Source organism: Phoxinus phoxinus (genome assembly GCF_949152265.1).
Source record: "Phoxinus phoxinus genome assembly, chromosome: 3".
Lineage (NCBI taxonomy): Eukaryota > Metazoa > Chordata > Actinopteri > Cypriniformes > Leuciscidae > Phoxinus > Phoxinus phoxinus.
The window spans coordinates 45,408,752-45,434,880 of NC_136878.1; the positions used below are offsets into that span (position 1 = coordinate 45,408,752).

The 26,129-nt window shown below is 37.2% G+C and overlaps 1 protein-coding gene across 11 annotated transcripts in view; it reads left to right on the top strand.

Moving 5' to 3' along the window:
* Positions 1-23,251, top strand: part of rgs3a (regulator of G protein signaling 3a) — a 209,406-nt gene extending 186,155 nt beyond the window's left edge. For all 11 annotated transcript variants that reach the window (XM_079606412.1, XM_079606415.1, XM_079606417.1 and 8 more), the window contains 4 exons: positions 14,149-14,250; positions 16,407-16,468; positions 17,841-18,007; positions 21,683-23,251. In XM_079606412.1, the coding sequence (XP_079462538.1) occupies positions 14,149-14,250; positions 16,407-16,468; positions 17,841-18,007; positions 21,683-21,883 (532 nt within the window). In that variant the 3' untranslated portion in view covers positions 21,884-23,251. The remainder of the gene's footprint in view (positions 1-14,148; positions 14,251-16,406; positions 16,469-17,840; positions 18,008-21,682) is intronic.
* Positions 23,252-26,129: the final 2,878 nt, after the last annotated feature.

Below are 26,129 nucleotides of genomic sequence, written 5' to 3' on the forward strand. Positions count from 1 at the left end.
GCAGACACTTATTTTAAGTGGTAAACTTGGTGACTACAGCACACACAGAAAAAACCCGAACTGGCCACAAGATTTAAAATCACTAGTACTTCTTATCTCCGTGCAAGTCTTTACACATGAACACTAGTGTTGTGCAGCTGTTCAGTGTGTGTTGTTTCAGCTGCAGCAAGGCTTGGAAACACTAGACTTTGCACTGGATTTACTTTCATACACACGTGAGAGTGAGAAACACAATTCAAAGAACACACTTATAAGCATGGTTTGCTATGGAAGCTTGTTTCCGCCACAGAATAAAACATTTTAAAAAATAATTGCGACTTTTTATCTCACAATTGCTAGTTTAAATCTCGCCATTCTGACTTTATTTCTCAGAATTGCATGTTATAAAGTCAAAATTGCATGAAATAAACTCGCATTTGCATGTTATAAAGTCAGAATTGCGAGATATAGTCAGAATTGCGTGAAATAAAGTCACAATTGCGTGTTATAAAGTCAGAATTCTGACTTTTTTTTCTTGCAATTGCGACTTTATATCACGCAATTCTGACTTAATAACATGCAAATGCGAGTTTATTTCATGCAATTCTGACTATATCTCGCAATTCTGAGAATTGCGAGTTATAAAGTCCAATTCTAAGGAAAAAAAAGACTGACTCCTTTTTTTTTTTAACCTCAGAATAGTTTATATCTCACAATTCTGACTTTATATCATGCAATTCTGACTTAATAATACGCAATTGCGTGATATAAAGTCAGAATTGTTAGATATAAACATGCAATTCTGAGAAAAAAAGTCAGAATTTCAAGTATATTTCTCGCAATTGCAAGTTTATATCTCATAATTCTGACTTTATATCACGCAATTGCGTATTATTAAGTCAGAATTGCATGATATAAAGTCAGAATATCACGCAATTGCGACTTTATATCACGCAATTTTGATTTAATAACACACAATTGCGACTTTATATCACGCAATTCTGACTTTATAACCTGCAATTGCGACTTTATATCACGCAATTATGAGATAAAGTCTCAATTACCTTTTTTTTTCTCACTCTCTGGCAGAAACAAGCTTCCATAGTTTGCAGTGTTGTCGGGTCTGAAGTAATTCTGCACACTCAGAGTGTATTGTGACCGTGACATCAGAGGGTTAATGTGTGTACCGCGTATATGTGAATGTAAAGTTTGTACAGCTAAGCGGCCATGGCTTGATTTGTGTGAAGTTATCTTTTCTGGCTGTTTACAATAAGTGCAAATAGAGGCTATTTACATTATTCCGCCCACCATTGTTTGGTTGAGCCAGATAAATAACAATAGAAACCAGGCTTGCAGAAAACTGGGACAGTGGCAGAACGTAAGAAAAGTGGATTTAGCTTTTGACTGTTGACCGACTGACTTGTTCTGATCCTATTCTCCCTTTTCTCATCGCATATCAGCTTGGGAGGGTGTTTATGAAAAATAAAAATAAATAAAAACTGAAGAATATATTCTACAAGTGGAAATAAAGTGGCTAACGGGTGGGGTTAAAGGGTTTAACATGTATTTAATAGGCCTATAATAGACATTTAAAGTATCCTAGCATTGATCGGACTGGCTGGAATAGTGTGTATTTGCACAACAGTGTGTATAAAAATGTGTACTTGCACTTATAGTGTAAATAGCATCTACCACTATTTGGTACTAATATCCTTTGGCTTTTTTGCTGTGTTTTGGTTTACTATGTTCAGATCAAGACGGCCTAGTTGAATGGACACACACACACACACACATGCACGCACACACACACGTGGGTCTCACTCTGTTGTGAAATATATGTGAAATTGAGCCTCATTTAGATGAATGACATCAAAACAATAAACAGGAATGTGACACTGCACATCTTTGAGTAACAACACTCTTCACTTCCTTGAACTTACATATACTCTACAGTATGTAGACGACATCTCAGACACTCTCCACAATCTACTCACATTGGCTCATTAGACAAATAACATTAAACTCTAAAAACTTACTTACATGCATATAATTCACCGCAGATTCAAGATGAAATGAACAACATACATTTTTCAACATATCCGAATAATTTGTTAACAAACATGTATTCATTACTTCAATGAGCTCATTGTTTCTGCCTTACATTACGTTGTTTAAATTAATACATTATTAGCTAACTTAGTCAGTTCTGATGACAGATCACTTATGTAGATACTTACAAGGTATGTAGATACACATGAAGTACACTTAAGTACAGTCTTGATACACTTTATTTTACGTAGCTTATCCCTGTGTAATATTGTGTAATTACAATGTAATTAGGAAGCTACTACATGTATTTATGCTGTGAACTAGTGAGTTAATCCAAACTACAGTACAGATGGATAAGGCATGTAGATACACATGAAGTACACTTAAGTACAGTCTTGATACACTTTTTGATACATTGTGTAGTACTAAGTACTTTCTTATATAATTACATTGTACCAAGTTGGTAACACATATGTACTGTAACTGACCCGGCTTGTTACATATGTGTAACAGTAGCTGCCTATTGCATGTGTGTAATTACAATGTGTAAGTACAGGCTGTTCCATAACTTAATTACATGTTAAGTACATGTAGTTACATGTTATTACAACATTTACTACTAAGTACTTAATTATGTAATTACTCTGTATCACGGGCACCGTAAAATAAAGTGTTACCGAAATATCTGTATATATATATATATATATATATATATATATATATATTATCCGTGGTTAGTCATCATGTATGGCATTAAAAATGTAAAAAATGGCATTAAAAAAGGAATTAAAAAGCATTCAATTTAATTTGAAGATACCTGCAGAAACCCTGAAATATTTTATGTATAAATAACAAAATTTTCTTAAAAATAGACATGTATATATTTAAGAAATATCTGGATGTATATACTGTATATATATATTTATATATAATTTATATTATAAATATATTTTATTTATGTATAAATAAGATATTTTTCTTAAATGTATACATGCACATGTGTGTATTTATATATGCAAAATAATTATACACAGTACACACACACACACATATTATGTAAACACAAACTTTTATTTTGGATTAATCGTTGCACAGCCCTGTTAAAAGCACAGTGGCGAGTGAAATTGATGTGAAGCAGCTGTAAGCTTCTTCAGGTTTGATAAAGAAGCTGGTAATAAAGATCAGGTAAAGTGTTCGCAGACGCACCTGGTCCGGCTCTAACAGAGGGAAGTTGTTTCTCCCTCTTCTGTTCCTCACAGCTGGTTTACGAGACACAGAAACAGACGCGAGTGCTGATCTGAGAGCAGTGTACGAGTCTGAGTTATGGCCCACGCTCGCCCGAGGGCACACAGCTGCTGTCTTCTGCCGGGACACATTACCAGTCCGTCAGCACACACTCCCCAGGTGTGGAGACCGCCTGTCCCGCGCTGGCTGTCATCACTTTACTTCATTATGAGCAGAGGCGTTCACACAGAGCGCAGGATCTGATGAGAGACTCTGATCATGCACTCAAATCTCCTCAGTGACTCATAGCATGCACTCGCATTTTAAATCCATATACAAATGTATGATATTTGAGCGGAAGATTTTAGTGGATAAATCAAGCCAGTTCATGCAGGTGTCCTTATGTCACAGATTTTAGATGTATAGTATATCTATCTATTTTTGTTTTGTTTTACTATATTTTATCATTTATTTTTTATTTACAATAAATGACAGATACTGTACCGTATGGATAATAATTAAAGATCAGGCCAAACTAATTCTCCAATAATATCCAGACAATAACACCACCTAGAATTGATTTCAGATCCCAAAAAAAAAAAAAAAAAAAAAAAAGTGTATATATATAGACAGACAGACATACATATAGATAGACAGACAGACATACATATAGATAGACAGACAGACAGACAGACAGACAGACAGACAGACAGACATACATATACATATAGATAGACAGACAGACAGAAAGATAGATAGACAGACAGACAGACAGACAGACAGACAGACAGACAGACAGATAGATAGACAGATAGAAAGATAGATAGATAGATAGATAGATAGATAGATAGATAGATAGATAGATAGATAGATAGATAGACAGACAGAAAGATAGACAGACAGACAGACAGATAGACAGATAGAAAGATAGATAGATAGATAGATAGATAGATAGATAGATAGATAGATAGATAGATAGATAGATAGATAGATAGAAAGAAAGATAGATAGATAGATAGATAGATAGATAGATACATAGATAGATAGATAGATAGATAGATAGATAGATAGATAGATAGATAGATAGATAGATAGATAGATAGATAGATAGATAGATAGATAGATAGATAGATAGATGTAACTGTAAACACACAGATCTGGCCTGTGATTGGCTCACAGTAGTTCTGCCTCTGTGCTATATAAAGATACACACTCTCTCTCTCTGTTGGAGGAATGTGAGTGTTTGGCCACCCCGTCACACACACACACACACACACACACACACACACACACACACACACACACACACACACACACACACACACACACACACACACACACACACACACACACACACACACACACACACACACACGCACGCACGCACGCACGCACGCACACACACACACACACACACACACACACACACACACACACACACACACAATGGTGGATTTCTCTGAGAAGTACCTGGAAAGGTAGGGATCAATCGCTCCTGCTAGTGTCCTCTGTTGCACCGAGAGATCTCACGCTAATGAGGAGAGGGGGCGGGAGAACGAGAACGCAAAAATAGAAGGATATTTTAGGAACGGGAGAAGATGAGTGTGACTGGAGTTCACATCTCCTGCGGGGTTTGGGAACGGTGACACGTGAAGGCTTGAGTTTTAGTTTGTGATGTGTAGAGGTCCAACTTTGGGGAAACTGTGCTATTGTTTTCCTGAAAGAGTCTTTACTATTTAGTGTTGGTTTACATCTGTTGCTATACTTCAGTAATTCAATATTTATTTTTCATTTATTTTTATTTCATTATTTAAGTAATGAAAATCTAATTAGAATTTAGTGACAATGAGCTTGAATTAATTGTATTTAATGCAAATTATAGCATTTTTTTTTAAGTGAAATGTTTTACGAGATTCATCTAACTCAAGTTTCAAAAATTGAACATGAACTTTTGAAGCATTAATGTGTGGAGATTTCATATGACTGCCCTAAATTCTCTAGTATTTAATAGTGATGTCTATGAATCTGAGATTGAGCATTGGGCTTTGATTTTTTGACTTATTTAAAATGGTGTGAAACTTGGTAAAGGGTTTGGCTCTTGCTAGTGAACATGATACACAAATCATGGACATGATTCATTATTTTTTAATTGTCCTGAAAAAGAAAGTGTCAAACGTATGCTCCTCACAGTAAAAATGAGCGCATTAGAAAAGAAAAGTAGACGGATTTCATCTAGTGGAAGCGTTTGGTACTGCGCCCAAACTACATCTGACTGAAAGCTCATTTTTTGAGATACAGTATAAACCAACATTTTTTTCTCATTTAGATTTATGGCTATTATTTTATCGCAGGTTTAAATATATATTATATTTAAATATATATATCATATATTTAAATATATGTTTCCTATAAAAATGTAATAGTATTTTTGTGCATTTTTCCTAACAATAAACCTTTTAAAGTTTTTTTTATTTTTTTTTACTTTTTTCACTTCAGCAATATTATTTTATTTTATTATTATTTTTTTATTTTTTTATTAAAGTGTCTTGCACTTACATGCCCAGCCCAAATAGGCTTAAAAGACTAATGACATAAAACAAACATAATACACAAAGATGACCATCATACAAAGAACATAGGAAGATGACCATTATACACAATACATTACCATCATTTTCACAATATAAACAAACAAAACAAGACAAGACACCGTCAATTTAGGTCAGGATATAAATTCCTTTGCCTAAGTTTCCACGCCTTTTCCACATATCTAGCCAAACTATAGATTTCATTTTCAAAAAGCCAATTCAACATACTGTATCCCCATCCGTCATCCAATACAAATCAGGATTTTTATATTGAATTCTCTCAAACAAACCCATTCTTAAATCATGATATAACAGGCAAAAAATCAAAAAAAGATAGATATATCCTGATAGATAGATATAGCAATAATCCATCAAGTGTCCATTTTAAAGGGCACCTATTATGGAATTTTGAAATGTACCTTTCATGTAGTGTGTAACATAGATCTAAGTGAACAAAAACATCCTGCAAAGTTTGAAATATGAAAGTGCACCGTATATAAAGTTATTGTCTTTCAAAAGTAAGAGTCGACTCTGAGTCATTTTTATGAATCGTTAGAAGACCGAAGCTTTTTCTCTGACTAGATGACGTCAACTTGTCAAGTTATTTGAATATGATTCGCCCACTTATTGCGCTCCAAGGCCAGGGAAACATCATGGCGACGAGACGCTGCGTTCTGAAGTACGACTCAAAAGACAACTTTTTTCATCTGCCCAAGGAGGAGCATTTGAAGACTAAGTGGCTACAATTCACTATACCACAGAAGTGTAGTCCGAGCCTTGTGCTTTGTTCGCGCCATTTTAAAGACGATTGCTTTTTAAATGCAATCAAACTTGGAATCGCGAGCCGGCTGATATTGAAGGAAGGTTCAGTTCCAAGTGTATTTGCATCAGCTTCCTCCTCCGTATCACAACCTGTAAGTGTTATTAATAATTGTTGCTTTTATGTTTTATGAAGCATGATTAGCCTAATAATTATTTTGTTTGTTGTGTAAGCACCGTTTAGCTTCTAGGTCTTCAATGGCAATTGTATTGAGATATGTGAAGTGTTTGTCGTTGTTTTCGGAGTTGTCTTAAAGAATAGAATAATACCTCGTAGTAACGTAACTGCATTTTTTTTTTTTTTTTGTAAAAACGTTATGTTTATGCATCGGGCTAACGCAAACAAAGACTGATTGTGCTTTTACAATATGAACTCTGGGCTATGCTCGCTAACATAACATTCAATTCTTTATCTTATTTTTAGTTTTTTACTACAAACTACAAAGCAGTGGACTATAATCATTATTATAACACGATTTAATTGATAAAAGCATCATCGTACTCCGTGTTAAACAATAAGTATTATCTCTGTAAACACTGCTGGGTCATCTGACCAATCGCAGATTAGCGTCGCGCAGAGGAGGGGTTTGGAAAAACGAGTCGTTGAACGAATCATTTGGGAGTCGGTGAGCAAATCAGGTAAAAATAAATGCATATTATACAACAACAAAAGTGTTTTTTGACATTGCATGCACGTAAAACTGTTGTTGGGGACTCCCACAACAACATTAGGAACATTTTACAGTAAATGTCATAAAAGGGTGCCATTTAAAGAAATAGACTAACTCTGTGCTCCAAAGCATTCAAGATTTATGACAGTTCAAGTTGGATATGATATTTTTCAGTTCTATGCTCAATAAGTGGTGCATAAAGCGTATGACTGCATAAATATAAGGTAATACCATAAAATGAAAAGCATTATTGACTTCATTGAAATAGATAAATCAGTCGTGTTTGACCGCGAGGAGCACCAGTGTTGATGCATTAATGAGAGGATGACACTGGAAGTGATGGTTATACACACCTACACACTACTTAACAACAGCAGATGTGTTGTGTGGTTCATGTCCACATACAAAAACACAGAAGAAACACCGACATCATGTGTTACAGTGGAGGAATCCAGTGCTTCAGAAACTGCATTGGAATCTGAACCCACATCACATTGGTTTTAAAGGGCACCTATTATGGAATTTTGAAATGTACCTTTCATGTAGTGTGTAACATAGATCTAAGTGAACAAAAACATCCTGCAAAGTTTGAAATATGAAAGTGCACCGTATATAAAGTTATTGTCTTTCAAAAGTGAGAGTCGACTCTGAGTCATTTTTATGAATCGTTAGAAGACCGAAGCTTTTTCTCTGACTAGATGACGTCAACTTGTCAAGTTATTTGAATACGATACGCCCACTTATTGCGCTCCAAGGCCAGGGAAACATCATGGCGACGAGACGCTGTGTTCTGAAGTGCGACTCAAAAGCCAACTTTTTTCATCTGCCCAAGGAGGAGCATTTGAAGACTAAGTGGCTACAATTCATATATACAACTATACCACAGAAGTGTAGTCCGAGCCTTGTGCTTTGTGCGCGCCATTTTGAAGACGATTGCTTTTTAAATGCAATCAAACTTGGATTCGCGAGCCGGCTGATATTGAAGGAAGGTTCAGTTCCAAGTGTATTTGCATCAGCTTCCTCCTCCGTATCACAACCTGTAAGTGTTATTAATAATTGTTGCTTTTATGTTTTATGAAGCATGATTAGCCTAATAATTATTTTGTTTGTTGTGTAAGCACCGTTTAGCTTCTAGGTCTTCAATGACAATTGTATTGAGATATGTGAAGTGTTTGTCGTTGTTTTCGGAGTTGTCTTAAAGAATAGAATAATACCTCGTAGTAACGTAACTGCATTTTTTTTTTTTTTGTAAAAACGTTATGTTTATGCATCGGGCTAATGCAAACAAAGACTGATTGTGCTTTTACAATATGAACTCTGGGCTATGCTCGCTAACATAACATTCAATTCTTTATCTTATTTTTAGTTTTTTACTACAAACTACAAAGCAGTGGACTATAATCATTATTATAACACAATTTAATTGATAAAAGCATCATTGTACTCCGTGTTAAACAATAAGTATTATCTCTGTAAACACTGCTGGGTCATCTGACCAATCGCAGATTAGCGTCGCGCAAAGGAGGGGTTTGGAAAAATGAGTCGTTGAACGAATCATTTGGGAGTCGGTGAGCAAATCAGGTAAAAATAAATGCATATTATACAACAACAAAAGTGTTTTTTGACATTGCATGCACGTAAAACTGTTGTTGGGGACTCCCACAACAACATTAGGAACATTTTACAGTAAATGTCATAAAAGGGTGCCATTTAAAGAAATAGACAAACTCTGTGCTCCAAAGCATTCAAGATTTATGACAGTTCAAGTTGGATATGATATTTTTCAGTTCTATGCTCAATAAGTGGTGCATAAAGCGTATGACTGCATAAATATAAGGTAATACCATAAAATGAAAAGCATTATTGACTTCATTGAAATAGATAAATCAGTCGTGTTTGACCGCGAGGAGCACCAGTGTTGATGCATTAATGAGAGGATGACACTGGAAGTGATGGTTATACACACCTACACACTACTTAACAACAGCAGATGTGTTGTGAGGTTCATGTCCACATACAAAAACACAGAAGAAACACCGACATCATGTGTTACAGTGGAGGAATCCAGTGCTTCAGAAACTGCATTGGAATCTGAACCCACATCACATTGGTTTTAAATCGCTGTCACGCTCTAAATGTGTTTCCCACAGCAAGTGTCCTGGTTTCACAGCCGGGAATAGCGCTGACTCTATTATGGGCAGTAATGTGAGCTGGGCAGAGTGGGAATAGGAAAGCCTGGAGATAATTGTGTCCTGCGAGCGACGGGTTCAGAAGAGCTGAGGGCGTGTGTGTTCCTGCGGAGAGATTACAGGCCTGTCCCGTGAGCATCTGCTTCTGCGGGATAATTATCCCTGCAGTGTTTTCTCCAAACGAGGGGTCATGATCGGCTCTGAAGCGTGAGAGACCTCTGACTGCTGCCGCACTCAAGCCATGTCTGTTCACACCGCATGCCGGAAGTCCAACTGGACGTCGCTAGCAATCGTGCATTATGCCAGAAAGATGACCGCTTTTGTTCTGTTTTCTCCAAAAGTCTTCCTTAAAGAGCTTAGTAGTTCATTAGCAGGCGAGATTATACACACACACACACACACACACACACACACACACACACACACACACACACACACACACACACACACACACACACACACACACACACACACACACACACACACACACACACACACACACACACACACACACAACAACTTTGTCAACAACTGACTCATTTGTGTCTTTTTTGCTGTTGTTGTAGTTTTTGTAGTTTGTAGTTCACACAGTCCGGCAAGGATTTCCTACAAATGCATGAACTTATAAAATATAAACTTTGAATGCAAGTAAGTCCCTATGTAATGTAAAGGAATTTTAGGTGACAAAGTTGTTATTTAAAAGGAACACACACACACGGATGTAATGGTTTTTATACTGTACAAACTGTATATTTTTATAATAATGCATTATATTTAGAAGCGCCTTTCAAAACACTCTAGGACACCTAACAACTTAATGACAGTCATAAAACACAAGACAGCAATACAATCAAAGCAGTTCAGCATTAAAATAATACATCAATTAAAACTAATCAGGAAAAGCTCATTTAAAAATGTAAATGATTAAGACGTGATTTAAAAGTAATAATAATAAGACAATCACTTTCATGCTCAAATTGCAGAAGAGAGTTCTAGAGTTATATTTTCAGCAAACATTTGCTTTGCACGTTCAGTTTAACAGCATTAAAGAAGGCAAATGTTATCATTCAACTCAAGTGCATATGCATTTTAAACACATTATGTTCTTGGTTAAATGCACATCCCTGAAGGAGCGCGGTTTATTAACATATTTACTTTAACTGCTCGGGTCATTTTTATGGCCAGAATGCATCTTCATATTTACAGGTAAAGCTTCATATTCAAGGGGGATCAAGCATATTCCCCATAACTCACACTCTGAATATACTCCAATAGGCTTCATAAACAACTTCATATAAATAGTTGTCATACCAACATGATATATATAAAAAAAAAACAGCAAACAAATGTAAACGTGAAACCTTGATATTTTTTACTCGAGTAGCCTACTCGTTCATCTCGAGAGGCTGATTGTGATATATATATAGTGTTGATAATGATCATATCCAGTAGGTGGCAGCATTGCATTTAATGTCACTTGGAGATCCATAAGAAACCTGTATATTGAATGAGGACACACTCTTATACATGTATCAGTGTCTGCATTAGTTGTAGGACTCTGTGTTGATCTGTGTTCAGCAAAGCTCTGAGATCGCAGTGAAACCTGACCTGGACCGTAAACTGTTTCATTACACCTATAAATATTTTCCAGAACGAGAATCGTTCCTCTGGTGTGTGCGATCCAACACTCTCACAATCAAATCCAGATCTTCCCACTGCAAGTTAAAAATAAATCTCTCCGATACATTCCTATTGGCCGGCGTTCATTTCTTCGCTGTAAAAGCACTATTTCTGTTCAAGACGAGCTCTGGAATTTGATTTATTTGTTTCCTCTGCTCCATTTCTTTCACAAGTGGGCAACGTTTGACATTCAAGCTTGCAAGTGGAATCATAATCCATCCAAAAATACTGCATTTTTTGGCGTTTTCCATGTTTTGAGAGCTGTTTGAAATTATGTGTGTGCGTCAGTTTATCTCCAAAACCCTGATGATTTCAGCAGTTATTGTGTTATCTGATCAGACTCCCGCGGCTTTCACATTCTTATGTCCCAAATAAAAAGATGCCTTTGGCAAACGTCAGATAGCGACAGTAAATATGAACCAGATTGGACTTTACCATTGCAGATAAGTCAAGTCAAGTCACCTTCATTTATATAGCGCTTTTAACAATATATGGTTTACAGTGATAATAGGAGATTACAGTAACAGAGATTGTTCTGGCTTTACAGCAGCTCTAGAATAAAGTTATTGTCCAGCTAAAGTTAGATGTTAGATGTTAGATAGTTTAAATGTCTTAAAAATGACAAATATTATAACAGAATAATGACTGTAATGTTGCCACAGAACTGACATCGAGTGTTTCCAGTTATCTAAATCTGACAAACCTTTCCTTTGGAGGATAAACACAAGTCATTAATAATGCATTAAAGAAGGCAAACTTCACTGTAATTAATTATGTCCTCATTTACACAGTGAGGTACATGTGTGTATTGCAAAAAAAAAAAAAAAAAAAGTGTGTATTGCATTTGGACTCATTCATTATTCCATGGAGTTGATTTTTCAAAATAAATTAGTTTTTTTTCTGAACATCTGGCGTGAGGAGCTTCCTCTGTTCGTCACAGCGAAGCTGACTAATGTTTCATCATCCCGGTTCCCAGATCGGATTCTCAGGAACAGTCTCGGTTTCAATTAAACAACTTTGCAAATTAATCTAGTTTGTTCAATCCTGAGGTTTTAGTTGAGACTTCACCTGGATAGAGAAGATGTTGTGTTTTGTCCAGTATTGGTCTTTCTGAGGAAGGGGAGTTGTTAGCTCGGCCTGCAGGACAGCTCGGTAATATGTCATAAATAGTTGCAGACTTCCTGTTTCCTGCCGAGGCTCGTCTACGCTTTCCGTCATCAAACCCCGAGGGCTGAATATGCTCGGATTATTAACCAGTGGTTCTTACAGGACATGATTGTTTCTGCTGTCGCTGTGCTGACATTACTGACACACTGTATACACTCGTAATACTGCTGTAGTGTTTATGATGCTGTAGAATGCCCTTGTTTAGCGGACTGTTGTCACTATCCTATATAAACTTTTTTTTGTAAAATAAATTATTTATTCATCAAAGGCGCATATTGGTCAAAAGTGACAGTTTGTAATGTTATAAAAAATGCTTTTCTTTTAAACTCTCGGTCTCCTCAAAATATGAAGCACCACGTCTGTTTTTAACACTGATAATAATCATAAATGTTTTTTGAGCAGAAAATCATCATATTACACTGATTTCTGAAGGATCATGTGACACTGAAGACTGGAGTAATGATGCTGAACATTCAGCTTTGATCACAGGAATAAATTACACTTTACTGTATATTCACATAACTATTTGAAATTGTAATAATATACTACAATGAATAATAATGTAATAATATTATGTTTTTACTGTATTTTTGATCAAATAAATGCAGCTTTGGTGAGCAGAAGTAAAAAAAAAAAACATGGACAAATCTTACCGACCCCAAACTTTTAAACGGTAGATGTTTTTACAGATTTATAGGAACTGCCAGGAAAACAAATCAATAAACAGTGTCAAATCACAAAATGTATTAGTTCTGATGAGACGAGCCACATTCAAATCTGTCCCTCAACAGCTGAAAAAACTACAGGTGAAACTCGGATAATTAGAATATGGTGCAAAAGTTCATTTATTTCAGTAATTCAACTTAAAAAGAGAAACTAATATATTATATAGACTCATTACATGCAATGTGAGATATTTCAAGCCTTTATTTTATATTATTTTGATGATTATGGCTTACAGCTTATGAAAACCCCAAAATCAAAATTAGAATATTGTGAAAAGGTTTTCATAAGTAAGCCATAATCATCAAAATGATAACAAATAAAGGCTTGAAATATCTCACTCTGCATGTAATAAGTCTATATAATTTACTACTTTCACCTTTTAAGTTGAATTATTGAAATAAATGACCTTTTGCACGATATTCAAATTTTTCACGTTTCACCTGTATGTTATATGGCATTTTTGGTTATGAGCTAAGAGGGTTTATTGCTCAGTCCTGGGCCGCAGGAACTCTCGGCGTGTGCTTTATGTGGGAGCGCTGGCCTTCGGAGGGCCAGGAATGGGATTGCGCTGCTTTTTTTGGTGCTGTCATGAGCGTGTGCCGGTGGTGCGAGAGGTCAGATGAGATGATGAGGGCAGAGGATCTGCAAACCACAGTGGAAATCAGGAAGAGCTACGCGAGGACGGGCATCTGGAGGTTCATCTCATGAGACGGGATCCAGGGGTGAACAGTCAGTCCCCGGGGCCCGTCGGCCTTAGGTTAGGGCTCCCGGGAGCCCCGGTGGCTCCTGAGCAGCGGATCGACGGCGTGGAGAGTTGAGAACCCTCCCTTCACTCATCCGCTCGCTCAGACGAAGACGAGAGATCGACGAGAGGCAGAAAGAACTGAGAGGAACTTCAAACGGCGGCTCAACTTTGATAACTGCGGATTGAGGAGAACATGTATGGGTTACCGCGTTTTTGGATTTATGCCGTTGTGTTTTCGGGGACTGAGAGCGATGTGTTGGTTTGGTTTTGTTGTGACCAACTCTCTCACACTTCTGTGCGTTTCTCTGCAGGGCCAAAGACATGAAGAACCGACTCGCTTTCCTGAGGAGGAGGAATGAGTCTCCCGGAAGCACACCAGTCGGCAAGCTCGACAAAACCTTGAAGTCTATCAAGTAAGTGTGTGTGTGTGTGTGTGTGTGTCTGCCTGCTTGCTGGGTAATGATCCAGCTGGTGGCTCTCTGCTCATGTGTGTGGGATGAAAGAGACTGTCACTAAAAGGATGTCTTTTAGATCAATACGTTTGGTGGTGAAAATCTTGTGATATTAATGATATATTACCAGCAGGGCTTGACATTAACACCTGGCAAGTCTGTGTGTGTGTGTGTGTGTGTGTGTGTATTTCAGCAGTCACTCCTACTAGCCACTTTGACGGGTTGAAATTTATATACAGTATATATACATTTTGCAATTGTAGTCATTTAAAAAGACATCTGAAATAATAAACTAAGTGCAATGTTGTCATAAATATAGATTTTTTTTGTTTTTTTCGCTACTGAAATATCTGAAACGCTTCCAATTCACCAATACACACAAACCCGCCTCCTCTCACTCACTCGTTTCATTCGCTCCAGATGAATATTGTTGTTACAGGGCTTGAATTTCTATTGCGCATAATTTTACAGATTCCCGCAGATTTTGTGCTCACGCCCAAAGCGCGGCACATAAAGCCTCATTGAGTTTTCTTATTGCGCTTAAACAGTCAAATACACACTAAATAGTGTCAAAAGGCCGTTCTTGGTGAGTATTCACGTAAACACAGTCAGTTATGTTTTAAGTGAACGTAAACAAAGACAGAAAACGCATGTGTATCAGTGTAATAGATCCGTGCGGCAGGTCTTAAAGTGACAGCAGCCTAATATTCCTGATGCCAAATTATGAGATAATATTAAAAACATCTATATGGCAGTTTTTCCCCATGATATCAATGTCAAAATTGTGGCCAGTGAAAATGCAGAGTGGCTTGTAACTTTGGAAAACCTCTCGCCACAGGGGCAGGTGAGCAAACAAGTTAATGTCAAGCCCTGATTAGTAGTCATCAAAGTCTATGAATAATATAAAGATCAGAGGATGCCAGACCAGAAATAAAATATAATAGATTTTTTTTATACTTATTTTATTTCAGCTAATTGCAGAGGCAGCATTTCTCATTTTCATTAATTTGAACTTGAAGTACTAAAATAACTAAAACTAAACTAAAACTAGAAAAAAATAATTAATAAAAACCCATAGGGTTACATCTTATTTTGATGGCCCACTTTAGATATTCTACTAACTTTAACTCATTTTGCAACTAGATGTCATCTAACTCTCATTAGAGTATTAGTAGACTTTTAGGTGTTAGGGTTTAGTAGTAAGTTGACATGTAATTACTTATAGTCAGTATATTTTCAAGCAGAAAAATAAAGTGTTAGCAGATATTAAGCAGACAGTCTACTAATACTCTAATGAATAAGTAACTAATGAAGTTACTTATAGTTAGTACAATGTCTAAAGTGGACCCTCAAAATAAAGTGTTCCCCAATATTGACATCTAATTACATATATATATATATATATATATATATATATATATATATATATATATATATATATATATATATATATATATATAAAGAGTATCTCAATGATATTAAAACAACACTGACCAAAAATGACTTCCAAAGATCTGTGTAGTGTAGTGAATGTCATGCACCACAGGGTTAAATCATTAGAGTTAGGGTTAAACATTGCAGAGATGTTTTGATGCGTGTTTGTTAGCGTTAGTATTTTAAGTACGTGAACGGCAACATATGTGTGGTTGCATGGACCAGATGTCATCAAATGAATGCACAGAAGTTGTAAGTAGGTCAGAATAATCGCAGGTGTAAAGCACAGATCTTTGCTTCAGCACACTTTATGATTTTACCTCGAATAACACTTCCCTGTTAGATAGCGTTCCCTTATTAGGCAGTCTCCTAGCAAGTGTTCAGGCTGCAGACTGCAGGAGCAGAGCTTACACAGACGATGAAGACAAGAATGAGTCTTTGAGAGAAGATGTGGGCGGAGCCTCTGTCTAACACGCCGTCCTATTGGTTCAGCTCCTCCTCTTCACAGAGGGACATATAAAAGAGGCCGTCCAACAGAGACTCACTCAGACGCTCAGGCTCACACTGACACACACACACACACACTCGAGCACAGAGAGAAGGGCACAGCTTCGAATGGGTCATACAATGAGAAACCTGACAGAGATGGGTTTGCTGAAGAACCGTTCTGCCTTTATCTGCAGGCCCACTCCAGAAGAGGCGATGAAGTGGGGCGAGTCGTTGGACAAGCTGCTCGTCCACAAATGTAAGACATATTTTCTTTATTATTATCATCATCATGCTTCTGTGCACTGTTCTGTGGATGTTATATAATGAACTTGTTGTATTTGCTGAATTCCTTTGGCTTGGCTTGAATCCAGAGGGATGGCGACTGCATTGTTTTAGGCAGTCGTGTTTCCTCTCGACTTCCCGAGTCACTGAATGAGCGCTCTGTTGAACATGCTCAATGCTTTCATAGTAATCCCAGATGAGTCCCGTATGGAGTCAGAGAAAAGCCACAGATTAATGCATGCTGACAAAAGCCCACCATCCATATCATGACTTTTGGTTTCCGATCAAACTGTTGGTTTTGCGAGGTGCTTGCGAGGCACTGTTGGGGCTTTTCCGCAGTGAATGTGTCCCTCATACGAAAGGCTGAGAGCATCCACACGCTGTTATCAGCAGGCTTTGTGGGAACGGAAAGGTGGCTGCGTGCTTTGGGACGGAGCCACACTTCCTTCTATTTTAATGCTGGCCGCCTGTAGATCTGAAAGGAAATGTCAGTGTGCAGAATGCACTGGAATAACATTCACATCTTTCACTAAATGTTGTCTTGTACACTGCACAAAAATGCTTTTCTTACTTAGTGTTTTTGTCTCGTTTCCAGTCCACATTCGAAAAAAATCATAAAATAAGATGCGCTTACTAAACTAGTAAAATGCCACAAGGTATTATGTCTTGTGGTTTGGGGAAATAAATCAAAATTAAGTGAGTTTTTGCTTAAAACAAGCTAAATGATCTGCCAAAGAAAAATAATCGTTTCTGTTTGAATTAAGATTATTTTTCTTACCCCATTGGCAGGTAATTTTGCTTTTTTTAAGCAACATCTCACTTAATTTGGACTAATTTACTCATCATTTACTCATCTAGTAAATACATCTTGATTCAAGAATTTTTTGATATTTGGACGGGAAACAAGACAAAAAACACACAAAAAAAGCATTTCTGCAGAGTAGCACTGGCACATGTGTTTTCACTTGTTTTAGGCTTGGAAATTCACTTGTATAAGTCACATAAAATGAATCAGATGTAAAGTGGAAATGGCATCCCTGGTTACGAAAAGATGGTTACAAATGTTATAATTTTGCATAAACTGCATTCTAGTTATTGAAAGCTGCAACACACACATAACGTGAGGGTTTGAGTTTCCAGTTGAGTCACTGAAATGTTGAATTAAAGAGAGAATAGCATAGGCACAGGAGAGTCTTGGTCACAGTCGTGTTCTTGACGGGTTAATGCGCTAGTATTGACTCACGGGTTGGCGCGCGTGGAGGCTGCCGTTGCCATGGCTCTCTGTTTATCCATCCAATAACATCTCCCCTTTTTCTGCCTCTTTCTTTCCTCCCTCTCCTCATCAGATGGGCTGGCGGCGTTCAGGGCTTTCTTGCGCACAGAGTTTAGTGAAGAGAATCTGGATTTCTGGCTGGCCTGCGAGGATTACAAGAAGATTAAATCCCAGTCCAAGATGACATCGAAAGCTAAGAAAATCTATGCAGAGTTCATCGCCATCCAGTCCTGTAAAGAGGTGAGCATATTTATGTGAACTTTTACAGACTGCAAACACCCACTGAAAAAACGTCCAACGTTAAAAAGTTCGAACTGGGAATTGTAAAAAGTTAAGTATCAATGCCATTCTGTATTATTTAGCAGCTTGGCTGGAAATATTCTTAAAATGCTCCGCAGTGTGTCATGAAACTAAAACATGTGTCAGAGTAATGGAGGATATGATGTCATGCCTGACTAATGGACTCCCTGTTGGCCGCACAACACACAGCTGACAGTTTGAGTGCATGTTTTCATTTTCCAAACTTGGAAGGCGGTTTGGAAACTCGAAATGAGACGAGCAGCAGGAGCTCGTGCACTTTCCAGCTTTGTGTAGATCCACACTGCCAGATCTTTGACTTCCAGCATGAAGTCCAGTCCAGATCTCAGCTTATTCTGGAGAGACTGGCAGAGAGGCAATTTCACTGAAAACTAAAAATAGAAATTTTGTCATAGTTTACTCAAGCCTGTATGAGTTTCTTTCTTCTGTTGAACACAAAAGAAGATATTTGGAAGAATTTAAGTAAAGAGACAGGTGACCGCACCAATTGACTTTCTTTTCCTAATATGGAAGTTAAGGGTGAGTAAGTAATGACAACATTTTCATTTTTGGGTGAACAATCCCTTTAAGGGACCAACCACGGTTTGATTTACATGTGCCATTTAAGAGCAGGTTTATATAAAATAGATCAGTTTCTCAGCTGGTTTTCTCAACTGGTTTTAGCTTCAAGACCCAGATTTTAAAATGAAGCGACCTAACACAATGATCAAACATTACCAATGTCAACAACAGAAGTGTTTTCTTCTCCCTTTTAAAAGTCAATAAGCCTGTCTATGTTGTGTGCCAATCTCCATGAGCTGTTGTAAAGAAAATGTAGTACAAACTACTGAAGTCTACATGACTTGCGTATGCATGCAGGGTTCGTACAAGGTGCTTGAAGTGCTTAAAGAAACCCTTGAAAACAGCCAAATTAAAGTTACATTATTGTTCGAAACGCAAAATTTACGCTGCTGGCCATCTGATATGGCTATAAGCTTGATATTGCTCATTTCTTTCCAAGTATATGACAGCTTTCATTCTTCAGGTCAATATTCAAGAAAAAATAAAATAAAACAGTTTGAATGAGAACACATCGTTATCTTTGTCATAGTATCTTCAATGTTGACGGGGATCTGACAGCGCTGGTCAATGCATTGATCTCTATAAAGTGAAGCATCAGAAGCGCTGCACCTTATAAGGTGTTGGTCAAAGTTAAAATAATTCCCTTGTTTACAACCTTTCTTCGTTCCAGAATGAATCAGCATTTATTTTAATGAATGTTCTACTAACTCACTCTTAAAGTCCCCTATTGGCGTAACCACTGAAGTCGTTGATAATCCCCATCAGACCGTTTCTCAATAACAAGTACGTCAACATTATAATATAAAATATTATTTATTGAACAGTAATAGCCATTATATACTTTGTATTGAATATGTATGATTAAATAAGTTGTAATTTGGATACCTTGTATCTGTAATTTGAGTGGGTTGTTTTAACCCAAATTTGGGTCAAATATAGACAAACCCAGCCGTTGGGTTAAATTTCTAATTAAAAAATGTAACCCAACGGCTGAGTTTGTCCATATTTGACCCAAATTTGGGTTGAAACAGCCCAGCATTTTTTAGAGTGTAGGGGTTTGTTAATGTTCCCATACAGCAACTGCAATTATTAGTATATGTTTATCTACTCACCTTTTTTTAAGAATTTGAACGATAATAAAGATATTGTTTGATAAGTGGGATCTCTGATTGTAGTCCTTAACAACCAAAAAAAGTAGTCTTTAAAGTTCATTTTACAGCATCTGTACGAACCCTGAGTATCAACTGATTATTCATAGTCATTGTAAACATGATTTAGTTTCAATAAAAAAATTGTGCAGCCAACTTCCAGATGTTGCGTAAATCCAGTTAAATTGTATTGGAAGCAGCAGTTTGTCATTTGTGCCCAAAATATCTGTCCAGTCCTGCTGGGCAACTTTCCTGCACTTTAACTAGAAAAACACCAGCCTGGACGTTTCTAATGTTTCTGAGGGATTCAGATCAATTTCACATTTCATGGCTCTCAGAAGTCATCATAATTGGGTAGACTTCTTTTAGTGGTGAAGTACAACAAATATACATTTTTGCATTCCCATTTGACCCCGCAAAAACAAATCCATGATAGTGTTTCTATGACTTTCCAAAAGAGGGGAACAAAATATCAAGAGATTGATTCTGTTGGTCAAAAGAGACGAAGATGTCAAATCTGCCGTCACTCCCTTCAGGTGATGATACACAGGGCAACTTCTTGAGCAATGTTGCCGTCAACAGGCAACCAGTTGAAACACAGAGACCATGACCGATCTAAACTATCCAGATAGAAATGTTTTCAATGGGAAAGTACCCAGCAACATTGCTTAAAAAAGTTGCCCTGTGTATCATCACCGTCAGCCGCTGTATTAGAAACGCTCGTAGTCGGTACAAAACTAGGTTTCTGTAAATGAATGACCAAAGTATAAAGCACAAAGTAAAATGACGTGAATTCACATTAAATTTTATTAGACTGAAAATCGACGGTGAAAAGGGTCCATTGGACACTCCTGCATTTCTGACTAAACCGACTGTGGACTTGGAAGTAAAGGCTCTTCTGTTTCAACGAATATAAGTTTTTGCATTCCCATTTGCCCCCGCAAAAAAACATGATAGTGTTTCTATGATTTTCCAAAAGAGAAGAACAAAATAGCAAGAGATTGATTCTGTTGGCCAAAAGAGACAAAGATGTCAAATTTGCCGTCACTGCAAAAAAATGCTTTTCTTACTTAGTATGTTTGTCTTGTTTCCAATCCAAATATCTAAACATTCTTCAATGAAGATGCATTTAAATTTAGTCAAAATGAAGTCAGTTGATGCTTAAAAAAAGCTAAATTATCTGCCAATGAGGTAAGACAAATAGTCTTAATTCAAACAAACAGAAACAAGATTATTTTTCTTAACCCATTGGCAGATCATTTAGCTTGTTTCCCCAAAAAACTAGACTTAATATCTTAAGATGCATTTAGTAAAGTAGTAAAATGACATGATTTAAGAAATGTTTCATATTTGGACTGGAAACAAGACAAAAATACTAAGTAAGAAAATGCTTTTTTGCAGTGTCCCTCAGCCATTGTATTAGAAATGCTCACATTCAGTTTTAAGTATAAAGCACTAGTATAAAGCACTGGTATAAAGCACTAGTACAGTATAAAGCACTAGTATAAAGCACTGGTATAAAGCACTAGTATAAAGCACTAGTATAAAGCACTGGTATAAAGCACTGGTATAAAGCACTAGTATAAAGCACTAGTATAAAGCACTGGTATAAAGCACTAGTATAAAGCACTGGTATAAAGCACTAGTATAAAGCACTGGTATAAAGCACTGGTATAAAGCACTAGTATAAAGCACTGGTATAAAGCACTGGTATAAAGCACTGGTATAAAGCACTAGTATAAAGTACAAAGTAAAATGACATGAATGTACATCCAATCTTATGAGAATGAAAATCGACGGTGAAAAGGGTCCATTGGACACTGCTGTATTTCTGAGGAAACCGACTGTGGTCTTGGAAGTAATGTCTCCTATGTTTGTTGTCCCGCAGGTGAATCTGGATTCCTACACCAGGGAACACACTAAGGAGAACTTGCAAGACATCACTCGCTCGTGCTTCGACCTGGCCCAGAGGAGGATACACGGCCTGATGGAGAAAGACTCGTACGCCCGATTTCTGCGCTCAGAGCTCTACGTGGACTTAGTGAACCAGAAGAAACCAAGCACCACATCGACATCCTCCTCCTCTTAAGACGACAGAGAGAGAGACGCTATAAGAAGGTTTCTTTCACTTAGCATTTCATTGTCATCAGCCATTCTATCTGTTAATGTGGCAAGAAGACAGAAGGTGGTGGAGAAATGCAGGAGATCTGGACGAGTGGGGCGACACCATGCTGAATAATGCTGGTTATTCCCATCTGAATGTTATTTAATTGTGTACTGGAGATTATGGAGGCCGCTATCGCCTCTTTAACACTATGACAACTGGGTACTGTTTAACCTCTTCCTCTTCTTCTGATCGAGCACTCTTCGTTCTCCATTTCATGATGACTTTCCTGGACACTGAAAAACGTCTGGATGGCACGTGAGAATCGTGGATGATCATGCACTTACTGCTCACTGGTGTTCCCGTGAACCTTCCTCCATGTCTGTCGCCGGCACCAGATATAGTTTAATCAAACACGTGTACACCGCAGGAACGGACCGAGCGTTCGGCTCCGGCGTGAAACGGACTGTCGTCGGTCTCGAAAGACGTTACATGCTTCGCTGCGATCTGTAAAGCCAATAAGCCATTCATTGTAGCGCCACATATTAGGAATGGAAGAGACAGTATTCTCAGGATATTACGGCACTCAACTATGAAGCTTCCAGACTTATTTAACCCTTCGTTTCCTCACTTTTCCGACTTTAGGTTTAATCATGCACTCGATATTTAATAGGGCACAAGGTCAGTTAGGATCTGTCCCTTCATTCGTTAATAAGAAAGACGACATGTTTTACCAGTTACAAAAATGTAGTTATTTATGAATAAGTTTCACTGGTTGCTTTGTTCATTGCACTCGGCTGAATTTCCCTTCTCCACTTTGATCCAGGTCAGCAGCTGTCCTGATGTAAGTGCAATATGTTTATTATTTTTATTTGTGGACTTATCTTATGTGATAAGTTCACCTTTTGTATGAAACAGACAATGGATTGAGCTCTGCATTAATATTATTGTAAGTTACAGGTAATGTAAGGATTACATTAGTACTCAAATTATTCTAACTGTGTTTCCCTGGCAGCAGGCAGCCGGGTTAATGGATGTATATATGATTCTTAAGAAAAAATGGTTAAAAAAGATAAAAACACACACGGTTTTGTGGGCGTTGCTGTACCTATGTAAATATGTGAACCTTAAAGCTATAAAATGACATGTATTGTTATACATCGGGTGGCGCAGGTATGGTCGTCCTCGGCTCTGGACGTACACTGCTTGTAAGTAGTTATATGAAATGTATTTTATCATTTTCACTGTTTACAATTCCAACGCATCTCCTAAGATAGCAAGTGCAAGAGAAATAGAGGTTTAAAAAGTGTCATTACAAAACACAAATAAAACATTTAGATGGTAAAAATCGACAACATTGCCTCCTGCCTCTCTTTTATTGCTGTAGTAGTAGTAGTAGTAGTAGTAGTATTGCATTGTGCATTGAATTGCAGAGTGTATTTTATAAAACCTATGAAGATGTCCGGGTCAGTGTTTACCCCTCAATCAACAGAAGAAGTCCAGAAGGTGTTTTTGTGACAATTTAGGCACACTTCGTTTCCTCAAATGCTCATTACTGCATATTACACCACTGAAAATAATCTGCATTGAAAAAAAAAAAAAAGAAGTATTGTAATGAAAATATAGTGTGGGGATTTTGAATATGCTCAGTTGTCATGAAGACATATAAATAATGCCACACTGCCACATGATATAACCCTGGTAAATGATCTGGATTTTGGTGGTTTGGTGTGAAAAGGCGTATATTTAAAATACACCATGATAATGTAAAGTAAATTATGATGAATAGCTTTATAGAGTAATTTTGGGTAGCACTTTATTTTACAGTCCTTTTCCCCATGTACAAACTATACTTATTATAGTAGTTACAAGGTAATAACTAGGTACTAACCTTGAACATACACCTAAACCTAACCCATGTAGTTACCTTATATTAACCAGTACTTGCTTAGGTAAGTACATGTAAGTACACATACTGTAAAATTAAGAGCAACCTAAATTTGAATAACCTAAATTATTTTGAAGAAAAAATGATGACTCCCCCACCAATTTATACAAAAACCTTGAGCTAGACACATGTATTATTAGTTTTCTCTCTTTATTTCATAACATTCCTCATTGTTGTATTCATCACACCCTTTCCCAGGATTTCCCATCATTTAGAACTGAGGATCAAACAAATCCCAGCGGAATGTGTGTTTTTTCGGATCAAATGTTGTGTAGAAACCGTCCTACATTCAATATAAGATCATTTATCAAATGTTGTACGTGTGATTCAGAGAAAATGTAAGTGCAAATAACAAACATACTCACAAAAAAACATGCATATGATGTGAAATGTGAAGTTTCGACTGAGCAAAATAATTTACATGTCTGGAACCAAAGTATGCATACTAGATATTTGAACTTTAATGCAGTGTAATTGTATTATTATTCCATTAGATTTCCACATGTGTACCTGCAGTTCTCCGACTCTGCCACAAGGAAATAGTTTAGGTTCTGATGTGGCGCTAAGCACTTTCGCTTTCACGTCAAAACCGTTTTCATACATCTAAACGTTGGAGTGGATAGTGTACCGTGTTTTATAATCGAGTTCTCTCTGAATGAGCTTTAGCCTATTTTAAGGCTCGTCTCTCTTGAAATCTAAACACTTCAAACATCAGCTATTGAGTGAGAACCCGTGACCTCGACCACTTCAAGACCCTGCCAACCCAACAAGAGCACTTCATCAGAATAATTCACTACAGTCATGATGTATCTGAACACACTCGTGAGCATCTGTCTGCTCTTCAGACAGCCCCTAAAACACAGCGAAACAGAGCGTGTTCAGTTAACTCAATCATGCCAGCCTGTGTGACCAAAATGCGTCTCTAGCACACACTGTTTATCGTGCAACTTATACACGGAAATTAGTTTTTATGTATGATACGCAGTTTTCGTGTGCATTTGATACGCACTGTATTGCGTGTAATAATACACACGCATCCCACACCACTAATCCTAACCAAACATGTAATACACACACACACCACATCACTAATCCTAACCAAACGTGTAATACACACACACACCCCATACCATTTTTTTTTTTTTTTATGGCCCTGCCCTCTTCGGAGGACAACTTTACTTTTAATACAGCAAAATGTATACACAATATGTTATAATACAGACAATAGATTTATATACAGTGTGTAACCATTCACCCAGTTTTGTGAGTCCCTGCGTACATAAGGGGAGGGGGGATTACAGCACCACAAAGTGTAACACATAACATATAAGACACGACACACACCACTACTAAACCTACCCATGCGTATCCTATGCACGTAAAAACTCATTTCCACTTATAAATTGCACGATAAACACACTGCGTGCTATAGAGACACATTTGTAAGCATGTGTGTAAGCATGATTGACATAACGTGAGGTCGTATTTATTTGCAACGTGCAAAAATTTCGGACGCAAATTTCGGACTAATTTCGGAATTTGTCACGCACAAAAACCTTGCACACTGATTCCGATGTGTATTAATTAATCAGTTGCAAAAACATTTGCAAAACTGTACAAAATGTGTAGTGTCGTATAAACTACATACATCACCTTCAAAAGTCTGAATATGAACATGGACATATATACTGTATATATATATATATATATATACTTTTTCTTGAGGCTCAGATGATAAACACAGAAGCTTCCTCCAAGATCGCATACTCTCGTACTGTTTTTGAACACATAATTACTTCACGACTGCTAAAAAAGTATGTTCTATATAGTATGAATGCATTCTGGATTCACCATATTGTCATTATCACATGATCAACCAGTGTCAGTTGTGTCGCTTCACTGTCATTCATAAATCCTCTCCCGTTGCCTCATGGGATAGTAAAGTGTCCATCGTATACACACTTCAGAATCTCACCAGAAGAAGTATAGGTCATCCGGGGACTTTATGCAAAGAGTAATGTGAATTCAGACATACTTCTTTTGTCACACACTGTTGTAGGGACGTATGTGATTTGGGACGCAGCCAGGATCTTCTGGAAAACCCGCTTCTGTTCATCTTCCACCTGATCTCTTCATGTAACATATGTTTCTACATCCCATGAAGGCAATTTTGTGCTAAAATACAGCATTAAAAGCATGAACAAAGCAACACAAGTGTGAAAATTCACATACTGCTTCATATAAGATTGCTATACATAACTATAACAACATAATTATTATGAG